The sequence below is a fragment of the Phodopus roborovskii genome, unplaced genomic scaffold, assembly GCF_943737965.1.
Source record: "Phodopus roborovskii unplaced genomic scaffold, PHOROB, whole genome shotgun sequence".
Classification (NCBI taxonomy): Eukaryota; Metazoa; Chordata; class Mammalia; order Rodentia; family Cricetidae; genus Phodopus; species Phodopus roborovskii.
Genome location: NW_026126638.1, coordinates 8,389,238 through 8,402,438, shown reverse-complemented (window position 1 = coordinate 8,402,438; position 13,201 = coordinate 8,389,238). Strand labels below are relative to the sequence as shown.

General features: G+C 38.1%; 1 protein-coding gene across 6 annotated transcripts in view; it reads right to left on the bottom strand.

Moving 5' to 3' along the window:
• Atf7ip (activating transcription factor 7 interacting protein) overlaps positions 1-13,201 on the bottom strand; it is a 76,662-nt gene that overhangs the window by 56,547 nt on the left and 6,914 nt on the right. For 2 of the 6 annotated variants that reach the window (XM_051173145.1, XM_051173146.1), the window contains exon 1: positions 5,588-5,721. The exons of 2 other annotated variants lie outside the window; for them this stretch is intronic. In XM_051173145.1, coding sequence (XP_051029102.1) covers positions 5,588-5,604 — 17 coding nt within the window. In that variant the 5' untranslated portion in view covers positions 5,605-5,721. Of the gene's footprint in view, positions 1-5,587; positions 5,722-13,201 lie in introns of those variants that run through there. 2 more of the 6 variants (XM_051173143.1, XM_051173144.1) reach the window with 1 other exon arrangement.

The window sequence follows — 13,201 nt, the reverse complement described above, 5'->3', positions numbered from 1 at the left end:
ATGTAAGCAAGCGCCACATTCCCGTCAAAATTATATCATAAGGTCAGGTGACAGAGGCAGGCGGATCTATGTGAGTGTGAGTTCAAGGCCAGCCTGGTCTACAAACCAAGTTCCAGGGCACCCAGGGCTGTTCCACAGAGAAACTCTGTCTCCAAAAACCAAACAATTATGTCGCCAATCATTTCAATTATCAAAGTCCTTGTAGGCAAGCACCAAGTTACAACCTACAGATGTGGATGCTTTTGCCTAAATTGATTTTGGCTACTTTATGATTTACTGATACAAACTCCACTTTTTATTTCCACTTCCTTTAAAAGTACAGATTACCTAATCTATAGTCAGTCAAATCCACAAACTAGTGCCATGTTCAAAATAATACAAGGGGTTATCTCAAAATGTTATTTTTTAGATTAATTTTTTAAATTACCTGCATGTATGTTTGCATATATAGGTTATGCCTATGTAAATACACACACACACACACACTACAAAACAAACAAACAGCACAGCAGCCTGAGGTATGAGACCTCTGGAACTGAAGCTAAAGGCAGTTGTGAGCCACCTGAAGAGGATGCTGGGAACATTCCAGAACCCCTGTCCTCTGCAAGAGCTGTGAGCACTCTTAACCATCTTCTGAGCTCATGTTCTGCATATTTGACCTTATTTTTAACTTAGTTATCCTTTATATAATAATGAGACTAAGTAAAAAGAAGTTATTGTGGTATGGACAATAAGTGGTAGCCTCCTGATTTGCAGGTAACTGTAATGTCATCTTAGAGAGAGAATCACTGAACGGAAATGATAAATTCTTCTGAGATAACTGCATCTGTCCACCTCACTCACTCCACCCCAGCAGATGACAAAAACAAGGCAACTTCAAGGCCAGGTCTGCACACCAAGAGTTCATTATCACACTTATCACAAAGATTCAAGAAGTGAAAGGGTTAGAAATTACGCCTGCTTTAAAGTAGCTCAGTCACCATTCTATTGCTATGAAGAGATAGCGTGGCCAAAGAAGCCCTTACTAACTATGCTTGCCTCCATGAGCACTGGACTAACTTCCATGACTCCCTTGTGCTCCTGTCCCCCTCAAACTGCACATTTTGCATATATCTTTGTCCATCTTACTCCATTTCATAGTAATCTGGATAAGAGTGCCCACTAATAATCACCCAACCCAGTCAATACTAGGCTGACTTGAAATCTCCTCTGGGAAGGCCATTAATCCAAAACTCTTCGCTTAAGCCTCAGGCAGATTTTTCAGACAAAGGCAGAAAGCAGCCACATTCTTTGCCAAAATATCACAAGAACACTCTCTAGGCCACTTAGAAATATTCTTTTTCCCCTCTGAAACTTCCAGAGTCGGGCACCATAGTCTAGATTGTTCTCAGCACCTCTGTCTTCCGTGGCCCTACGAGTATGGCATAAAGTACCACCTACGCATCCAACCGCTCTCCTAATCTACAGCCCAAACTCTTCCATATCCCTCCAACATGGTCAGGCCCGTGACAGCAATACCCTACGCCCTGGCACCAACTTCTATCTCACTCACTGTTCAGTTGCTGTGAAGAGACACAGTGAGTAACTCTTCTAAAGGAAAGCATTTAGTTGGGGGCTGGCTTAGGCCACAATGGTAATTTACCAATATATGCACCATCAAAAAGCAATTTTCACAGCTGCCATGGTGCTGTTAACAAATGTAAAAAGAGGAATTTTCAAAGCTAAGTCTATATTGCCTTCCAATATTATCTATTTATCAGAACCTGTTTTTAACTAAGGAAACTTCCTATCAGAAAACTCACTAAATGTTAGTTAAAACTGTGTTCACTCACTTTGATAGAAACCATGGGTGACAAAATGTTGCTTCACTTACCTGTAGCAACAAGCTGTGCATCTGGAATGCAGTTTAATGTTTTCTTATTCTACACCACCATCAAGATTGATCGAAGCCAATGATGTCTGCAACAGTGCAGTTAAGAGCAATGACTGCTCATCCAGAGGACCCAAGTTCAATTCCCAGCACCCACGTGGCAGCTCCCAATAGTCTGTAATTCCAGATCCAGGGGAAACAATGTCCTTTCCTAGCATCTGTGGGCACTGCACACATATAATATATAGACATACACGCAGGCAAACGCCCATAAACGTAAAAATAACCCTCAAGAAAAGTTTTAATCAGAAAAAATGCTATCAAAGGTACCATATCTTCTAAAGAATATACTTTTACATATGTTAGGTCTCTCTAGGTTAAGTAGAGTAGACTAGATTTTATTTACGTTTATTTTCTTTTGGGTTAGAAACTGTATTTTAGATTTAAGGCTGTCAACACTTCCATTAATTGAGTTCAAAAGGGATTACAAGGGAACTGCCTGGGAGAAGTAAATTAGGGAATAGGATTCATGTCTGAGAGACCAATCTACTCAGAGTATGTTACTAGGAAGAAACAGACATACCATTGCCCCACCCAACACTAAGAGACAAAATGTGGATCTTTAGTAAAAATGGATGTTAGATATTAACTAGAAGAATGGGCAGTAGTTAAAGGGTAAATAAGTCTAACAGCTGTCCATCTGTGGCCACGAAAAGAGCGCTGTTCCTAAGGTCCCATTTGCACCTGAAGCACAGTAAACACTTGGCCCTGTGGAGAGATATTTTTCTTACAATATATTTGGACAACTCAGCCAGACCACAGCTGGAGAACTTATCTTACACTTGCAATTCTGTAATAACAACATTTGATTCAGGCTTTACTTATGAATGTATTACAGCACAAATTATCTAAGAAATTCCTCATCCTTTCCCAAGACACTCTGATCTAGTCACACATGACAAGGTATGTGACATTTGAGAATAAACTGAAGAACTGGAATGAGCCAGTTAGTATCAGAAAAAAGGTAACCAAAAGGGGATTCATATTTAAGTGTAGACTTCAGTCAATGAACTTCCCAATATGTCAACATTTCCTTTTGAAACTTATACTAACTGATTTTTAAGTAGCTTATGAAATGGGGCAACCAATAGGAAGGAGAAAAAACAATGGACAATATATGGCCTCAAGCTTTCAGTCCCAGCACTTGGGAGGCTCTGTAAGTTCATGGCCAGCCTGATCTACAGAGCAAGTTCCAGAAAAGCTAGAGCAACACACAGAGAAACCCTGTCTCAAAAAAACAAAAACTAATACTAATAGCTATTATCATTATTATTATTCAGTAATTCATCACAGAAATTCTGAAAACTGCCATCAACACAAAATAATCCAAGGTCTAGTTTATGCTTATAATAGAAAACGGCAATGAAAAGGTTAGCGATGACAGTCTAAATAACCAGTTTAGATTTCCCCATGCATAACTGATAAGTATGAGAGTAAACTCTACACTCAGCAACAGACAGCAGAAAACGTGAATGCCAACATAAACTGTTCATTAATGCCAACCTAATCCATTTTCCTCCACGTTAAAGACTAAGTGACCATCTTCCGTAATATTCTTCAGATTACATGTTTAAATCCCATGCTCTCCCCCTCCATCCTTCCAGCAAGACCCTCAACTGCTCAGACATGAAAAGGAGTAGCTGAGGCTGGACTAGTTCTCTCTCCCTGTCGTGCTACTGAGCACATGACCTTACAGGAAGGAAAGCAGGCTCGCTCACATGCTCATCCAAAGCAAGTTTTCCTGTTTCTGTTTTTGAGGCAAATGAACATGCCCAGATGACTTATATAAATTATCATTCAAATTATGATGAGTCATCATTTTACTTATGATTAAATTACAAAAAAATCCCACTTATCTTATTAAAGATATGTAAGTATACAAAATCAAGAGCAAGTATAAATTTAAGTTTATGACAAGGTAGCAATTTTCAACTATTAAGTAGGAGATCTAATGTTCTAGTCTACACCTTTAAGAAAAAAAAAATGGGGGGGGGAGATGCATTCGAGGTTAAATTTCAAACAGAACTCCGTAGTGCAGTAGAGGCTAAATTCTACAAATACATGAACTAGATCTGCACACTAATATAAACTTCTAAAGGTCATCTCATCTCATTTCAAAGTACTGTTAAAATAGCTTACTTATTAAATACAATTATAAAAAGTAAATTTTATATATCCATATCATAAAATAAGTACAATTAAAATTCCATGTGTAACCTTTTAATATGTTGGAGCCTTCCCTAAGAATTTAAGAATTTGCAATTTAATTAGCTGCTTTAAAAGTTATAGTCAAACATGGTAGTACTTACCTATAATTCTGGGAGGCTGAAGCAAGAGGATTACAAATTCAAAGCCAGCTCAAGTCACAGAATAAATGTTTAAAAGGCCAGCTTATACCACCAGGTCCTGTTTTTAAAAAAGTAAAAACAGAAAAGGGGGGGGGGTAAAAACTTACAAAAATAGAACATAAAAGCTCTATTCAGAATGTTCAGAACTAGCTGGTCTCTATGGTATTAATCAAGAATATATTTAAAATATTCTATTGACACAGTTACAGGAAAATACTACAACATTCAGAAAATAATTTAGTAACTACTACAACTTAAGCACCGCTTAAAATATAACTGTTCTCCCCAAATTATGTGACTAAATCCCATTCCCTCTTTTGGGAATACATGGTAGCATGTACGCCTGTGATCCTGGCACTGGAGAGACAGGCGCTGGAGGTCAGGGGTCCGAGGTCAGCCTAGGCTACTTAAGAAACTAGGGCCAATGATGGACCACACTGAGACCACATCTAAAGAAAGAAAACAAAGAGAGAAAATTTTATTCTCCCAACTTGCTTGGTAACCACAAAACTGTATAACACAATAGTTCAGCAAACATTTCTGTTTTACAATGCTCCAAAAAAAACTTAAAATTTATAATCCTTTTGAATGTTAAGTTTTAAATATACACCATAAAGTCACTTAGTTAATTAACTAAAACAGTATTTATTCCAGCTCTCTAGTTACCAGACTACATTAGATTTTAAAAATAAAAAGGTATGAGGTCTATCTGTAAAATTATTCTGAAATTTAAAATCTGAATTCAAGTGTCAATTCAAACAAAAAATAAAGAAAAAATAAGACACTATAAATATATATAAATTATAAAATTAAAAGACAGTATATGAGAAAGCACTAGAGCACATAAAAAAATAAGAGACTATTTTTTTCTGATTTATATAGCAAATTAGCACTTTTTATAAAGCCACCAAACAATAACTCATTTTAAAAAGCAGAAAATCATATTCTTTCCAAACGAGGCTAATTTATGGCTTCTTAAAAAAATGTTCAATTAATATATTGTTTGAATTTCTACAACTATCTAATGAATTAACTATGCAATACACAAGGAGTATTTATTAAGTCACTCGTGTTTGAGAAGCACTACTGTGGTGATCACATGTTCTGGCAATAACAAAATGGTGAGAAATCACAGGAATTTAACCTTTGACCTCACCATACTAACATACTGTTTCTCTAATATAGGTTTACAGCTCTTAGAAAACACTGCAACTTCTTCACAGGCAAATCCTCTTTCCTATACAAAGCTGGTTATGTTCAAATGTTTTCTGCTTGAAATGTTTAAAGATAAAAGCTTACTGGTTCTTACCTCAGACCCTGATGCATGTGACAAGTCTCTTCACTGGCAGATCTGCTGCCTAAGCAGCCTCAGAGAGTGGCTTAGCAGCCATTTTGAGACAGCTGCACAGTCTCTGCTGCACAAAAGTGTAATTAAGATGGCTGCAACGTGCACTCAAGAACTCACAGTGAAAACTCAGCCATGTATCAAAGAAAGCCCCGCCCACTTTGTCAGCCTGCAGGAAACTGAACACAGATAGCTAATGCATATACTGCAACAAACAATGCAGCCACTTAGCACACAGAAAAGGAAAACAGAAGGCAACAAGCCAGTTTTGCAACAAAATGCCTGTGAATCCGGACTTGCAACAGACTTTGGGCACATTCCGATTCCAAACAACTAGAAATCCACGCCACATATTAGCACTTACAGAGATAGAGCCAGATCACACAGAGCAAACACTAGGGAATTTGCCTGAAAGAAAGCCTCCATTTCAGTCCAGAAAAAAAGGGGAGGGAAAAGCCAGACCCCCTCAATCCCAGCTCAAGACCCTTTTTTCTTTTCTTTTACTTTTTCTTCTTTACCTTTAATATAATACATCCATCAAGAGAGTGTCAAATCTGTTTAAATCTTATATTCATTAGACCAAGTGAATTTTAATTTTAAAAAGCTAAGTAAAAATTTCCCTCACAGAATCTAAGCTTCAATCCAAGTTTACAGCTACATTTTTCAATTTTAACAATAAGTCTTAAAGTTAAGGTGGCAACAAAGCTTAATTTAGTAATTTCTCATAAAATCAAACATTTCTTCTCTTTGTAGTCCAAATGTCACAAACACATTCTCAGGTGACACAGAACTCCCAACGTTTTAGTACTAGGAAAAAGTCAATGAAGAATGTCGACTCTCTGGGAAGAAAAAGTAGGGAGGATAAAAGTGTTCAGACCAGTCTGGAAGTGGGGCTCTCAGCCAAATCTGAGAACACTGACAGAAAAACAGGCTGCAGCAGAACAGGCAGAAGGCAGACAGAGGGCCTCTTCTGCCTGGGCAGCCATCAGTGTGGAACCATGTCTTCCCCTCTTCTTTGGTATACAGTCCTCGTCCAATTACCATGTGTTATGTCTATCGAAATGCTGGTATTTATCACAACTTTTAAGGGTATAACAGGTGACAAAATGCATCTAAAAGATGATTGCCTCATGAGATGATAAATCACTTGGCTCATTATCTCATTCTCTGTATATATTTGAAATATTCCATAAAATTTGTCTAATACTCAGCCATGAAAGAGGCCTTTATTCAATTTTCCATGAGCTGGACTGGATAATATCTTTGAAAACTGCCTTAAGTGCAGAAAACAAGACACATTACACGTGATCCAAGCCATATCACATTACAGTCTGGGGACCAAGCTTGGGCCTTGAGCATGCTAAGGAAGGGCTCCCTCCATACCACTCATGTGTAACACCAAACCTTGTTTTCTGAGACACTGTCTCATATGTAATCAAAACCCTGAATTCACTGCATGCTCAAGCTGCCCTCAAACGTGCAATCCCCCTGCGTCTACCCCTTGAATGCTAGGATTCCAGGTGTTTGTGCCACCACACTTGGCCAAGTCATAGTAGTTCTTAGAACTATGGCTGAGGGCAGCTTCATCTATTCAGTAAAAGCAGGAGGTTAGTAAACTGGGGATGTTTGGGATAGATGATTACTGTAAAACTGGGATGTAAGTTTAATGGGATGAGGCACTACAAATAACCAAAATATAGCAATCTGGTAAATTTTAGATGCTATCTCAATTGTTACTCTGATCCTAATGGCAGGTTTTATCACCAATTTGGGATAGCCAAAACAGGCTCAGAGATTAAATAACAGTTAAAAATTAATAAACACTGAAATATAACCCAGACTACACTCAGCTTCCTTCAATACATGCAACTTCATCCAGCCCTTTCAGACACTGGTTCTCTGGGTCTGATAAAAACAAGGAAAATGGAAGGCTGTTAGAGCAACTGGCGTCACTGTCCACATCTCTTCATCCTGTGTCCCCAAAACCAGCCTGGTTCACCAGATTAACTCTATTCTGAACTCAGTGTTTATTGTTTTCTTGGAAAGGAGTCCCACCCTTTAGTCCTAGACTAGTATTACATTTACAGCAGTCCTCCTGCCTCAGCTTTCCAAAGTCCTGGAATAACAATATGGGCCAGAACACCCACCATTCATAACTATGACTAACAGTCCTCCTCCACCCCCCCCACCACCAGATCTCTTTTGTCCATCACCTAAACCTGGTACAACCACTCCCAAGACCTCTAACTCCTATCTTTGCTGCATTTACCACACTTCAATACTTCTCTCATCACAGATAATATAAGATTAGAAGCTTCATCTTAGTTTGTCTCCCCTCTGAGTATCATTTTTCTGTCCAATACTATAAGTTGAGATTCTCATTATTTTGTTTCTGACACAAAAATCTCAGAAAAGTGTGAACCTTGTAGGGTCTCTATTCTTACTTCCTAATCAGAGTCCAATGTGGTATAGATGCCTTTTGTAGAGTACATTCCAGATTTTAGAATCTGACAGGGACTGCACAGTGTCTACTGTTTGCACAGCATAGCTAAGCTTTGAACAGCTATAGAAATGGATGATCTGCTTTTATTTCAACATTATTATCATTATTATTACTACTACTACTAGATGTGTGGGCACACAGGTGGGAACACATATGCATGCTCATGTCATGTGCGTGGACAGCAGAGGACAACTTCTGGGAGTTGATTCTTTCCATAGTGGGTTTCAGGGACAGAACTCAGGTCAGACTTGTGCAGTACCCTGAGACATCTTCCAGGCAGATTTTGTTTATTAATTAGAATATAATTTAACAAATTTCATTATGACATTTACACAAATAACATTGTTTAAATTTCTCTTAATATTTCTAAGTCCACCATAACTTGACTTAATGTCATAAATTACCTTTCAAGAAATTTTAAGGGCCATCATTTATTTGAAAAAATAAATGATTTAGAAGAAAATTTTAACATTAGGTTAATAGTTATATGAAAATTTCACATTTAATCTCTCCCAATGAGAAACAAGCATGCATTGGCACATTCTTCTCATTTCAATATTACAATGATACAGACATGTCCTAAAGTCCCAGAATGTCTCAGAATGCCGACCTAATGCATTTGTAAATGACAAAGTCATGTTGCAATGTCAAGAGTCTAGACATTCCTGAGAGCAGGTGTTACACTACCAACTTTTATGTCCAGAGAATATAACCATTTGATAGGAATTACAGAAGTAGTAATGAGGGAGGGAACTAAAAGAATTAACTTGAATCAACTACTATATTTTTTTATTTACCACATTAGTGGAGTAACAATGCATGTGTAAATTGTTGAAAACTACCAGACTTTAAGTAGTAAGACTTCACTGAGTTTTGGTACTGTTCAATTTGTTTAGTTATGTCACACTACACAAATTGTTAATGTCATGAAGGACATAAAAGAGCACTAAAGTACAAACCAGATCTTTACCAACTTTTCTGGGTTCTAACTCCATAAGTGTAACTTCCTTTTCCCCATTCGTCCATCCTTTTTTGGACACCCTGGCCCCTCCCTTACAACAATTACAGAACTCCACAGCTCAACCTACAACTCCAAAGGCATGCACCTCCTTTCTTCATCATCCTTGAGGGAGGGGGCATTCGAATGATTCAGGGACACTTAGGCTACCAAGCATGACAACAGGTGTTTAATCCCTGGGACCCACATAGTGGAAGTGGAGGCAAGAATCAACTCTCTCAAGCATTTCTATGACCTCCACATCCATGCAAAGAAACACACTATTCACCCCACAAGATAGAATAAACCTAAAAACACCTCAGTTCTCTACATTTCATAACTCTACATGCCCTTATCAAACACACTCCAGTGAACAGGAACTTTTGGTAAACCCAGAAAAGGTCTGAAAATAAGAATCCCCAATTAAAATGATAGTTCAAAGGTCAGAGACGTAGTTTTCTAAGAGGGTTGGTGTAGCATTTACAAGGTGCTGGATTCCAATTACAGGACAAAACAATAACAAAAGTTTAAATCTATCTAAATGAGATGTTTCAGTTGATTTTTTTCTACCATATCATATTATATAGTAAGCCCAGAAAAAGGAACCCAACTAAGCCTTTAACATGCAAGGCAGAAAGCAAAAGCCAACAATACTAAGCAATTCACTATGCATCAAGAAGAAAGTTTCAAAGCCTATTATCATATGGAAAAAAAAAAAAGTTGCACTCTTAAGTCCAGAACAGAATAGTACAGGCAAGAAATGGGGGGAGGGGGAGGAGAATTATTATAAGAAATGAAAAATTCTATTAAAAAAAGTATCTGAACTTGAAAAAACTGCTTCAGCAGAAGACAAGTTATAAATAGAAAAAAAAAATGGAGTTAGAATACCTATACAAAAATTGAAAATGAAAGGGCAGAATAGCAAGCAGAAGATACCACCAATGAAATAATTTAAAATGCTCCCAAGATATAGTTCACTAGTGAGCTATACAATCTTCCTGTACAATCTTCCTGTACAATCTTCAATTTCAAAACAAGGGAAAATGACTTCAAATTAGAGTTCTATACCCAGCCAAACTATCAAATATTAAAATCATAAATGAGATTTTTCTGACATAGATGACCTTTAAAAAAAAATCTCATATATCCTATCTAAAAAGAAGATAAAAATTACTACTTAATAGCTTCCTCCTCAAAGACAAAGCCAATCAAAATAATGGCATAGGGAAAATAGGAGTTCTATAAGAAAAGGAAACCTTCTTAATAGTAAAAAAGTGTTAGGATTACAACTGCATACAAGAGAGGCCAAAAAGACTTCTTGTGACATAAAGGAGGCATTGCCCTCATGAATCAAAATCTACATCAAGGCATTAGGTCAAGATTTTCATGGTAGTATTAATACAAAGCAGATAACTTTGTGAAAGCAGTATTAAATGTTAATAAACATATTCAGAAAGACTTTACAGATAAGCCAAATTATGTGAAACATTTTAAGAGTAGTTCTGTAGAAAAGTACTGCTCAAAGTGATTAAACGCTGCACAAGGTATGACTCTTTATTTTTTTATTAACATTTCTTAGTTGGGATGGGACAGAAGCTAACTCATGCCACAGATTGTGTATGTAGGTCAAAGGGCAACCTGCAGGAGTCAATTCTTTCTTTCAACTTTGTGGGTCTCCAGGAATTGAATTCAGGTGATAAGGCTTCGCAGCCAGCAGCTTTACCCGCTGTGCTGTATCACAGACCCTCTCTCTCTGCAAACCAGTGTTATGTGTCCAGTAAGAGGCTTACATTGGTGGCAGGCACAGGATGAACATAGTTATCTTCAATGAGAATATGCTTTCTGGACCAGCAAGACAGCAGGTGAAAGTACTTGCCATGAAAGCCAAGACCTGAGTTCAATCCCCAAGATCCATAATGAAAGGAGAGCACCACCTCCAAAGTTGTCCTGTGACCTACACATGCTTCGTCATGGCATGCTCATCTCTCTCTCTCTCTCCCTCTCTCTCTCTCTCTCTCACACACACACACACACACACACACACACAGTAATTTTTTTACTTTTTAAACAATCTACTTTCCAAAGTCAAATTTGTAACCATGACCACACTAAAAGTGTGACATTTAAAAACAAATCTGACATTTAGTATGGCAGCAAACAAGGAACACATAGCAAGTGGAGCAATGACTCCTCAGAAGAAACCAATTCAGTGTCTCTTCTGTAAGTTATTACTCCAAGCTTAAATAAAATAAAGAATGTATCAATTTCGGACAGTCTAGAACACTGATGCAGGAGAATTTGAGGAAACTACATAATACACTATCATGACAGTTACAACAGCTCATTCAGATTAATCAGATGGCTCTTGATTCCCAATCCTCTACTTACCAAAAGTTGCTAAAGTCTAACCCTTCATAAAGTATCTGACCAGAAGTGAATCTCATTAGAAGTAAGGAAATTACTAAGAGTCTGGCACATGCCTGTAAGCCCAACATACAAGGGATAAATTCAGGGGGATCAAGAGTTCAAGATCACTCTCCATTCTCCTTCATGTGGTGTGGGTCAGCTTAGCCTATATGAGAACTCATCTAAAATCATCAAAAATTAAAAAGACTCAGACAAATCAGCAAACACACAATGGTAGAAACCTGCTTACAACTGTGGGATATGGAAGAAACAATTACTTCCTTTTGCCTTAAGAATCACCTTCTAGCCTGGTATGGTGGCTCTCGGCATGGAAGGCAAGGCAAGGAGACTGGTGAGTTAGTAATGAGCTCCTGCAGCAAACAAACCAAATTTGCAGGCACCTTTGCACTCAGTGGGCGGAGAGCATGACCTTTCATCTCAATCTCCCAAACAACCAAGACTAGAAGGGAGTGAGTTACCATGCTAAACCTGCCTTCATTTTGATGGTCCATGTCTGCCAGAAAGTTGCAAAACTGGGAGGAAAGGTGAGTGGAGAAAGGGAAGCTTTGCACCCTGAGCTTGTATACAGTGGAGGAGATGGTAATCCTGTGTGGATTTAGTCCCTAAAATACATTACTTCACCCCTAATTTTGGCAATGATGACTAAGTGATGCTTAAAGAAATATGAGCATCTCTACAAATAAGATTACTATTGGGAAAATATCTGCTTTTTCATCATGAAGGGGTTCAGTGTAAGTCTAGGGACCTTAATCATGTGGCTTGTCTAGTTTGTATTTAATGAGTGAGGCCTAAAAGCCAGATTCTCACACAAAAAAATGACAATTTTTTCTAAATGTTTACATTTGTTATTAAAGTATATTATCAAGTATTTTTTTCTAAATTACTTTCCAAATATATTTAAAGTCTAGCTGTAGTGTCAAGATTATTGTAGGAAAGGTTTTTAAATTTTTATTATGTCTATAATGTGTGACTACGTGTCACAGGACACATACGTAGGTCAGATAACATCTTGGAGTCAGTTAACTCGCTCTAGCCTTAAGTGTATTCTAGAGATAGAACTTAGGTTGCCAAGCTTATACAGCAAGAACCTAGCTAAGCCACCCTACCAGACCTAAAGATTTTATTTTTAATTATTTGTGTGTGTGTATGTGTACAGGTATTCAAAGAAACCAGAAGAAGAAAGCCAGGCGCTGGTGGCGCACACCTTTAATCCCAGCACTTGGGAGGCAGAGGCAGGCAGATCTCTCTGAGTTTGAGGCCAGCCTGATCTACAGAACAAGTTTCAGGACATACAAAGAAACCCTGTTGGGTGAGGGTGGGGGTGGAGAGGAGGAACAGGACAGGGAAGGAAGAAAGGAAGGAGAGAGGGAGGGAGGAAGGGAAAAGAAGCGAAACCAGAAAAGGGTACCAAATCCCCTGGAGCTGAAGCTACAGGCATAAACCTCCTGATGTGGGTCCTAGGACCCAAACTTAGGTACATTGAAAGAGCAAGGCATTCTCTAACCACTAAGCCATCTTTCCAGCCCTTTCCTTAAGGGAAAGGAGGGCTAATGCTACAACTCAGAATGCTTGCCTCCAATGTATGGGCCCCTAGGTTAAACACCCAATACTGCAAAACAATTAACTAACATAAAAGCCAAAGAAAGGAATT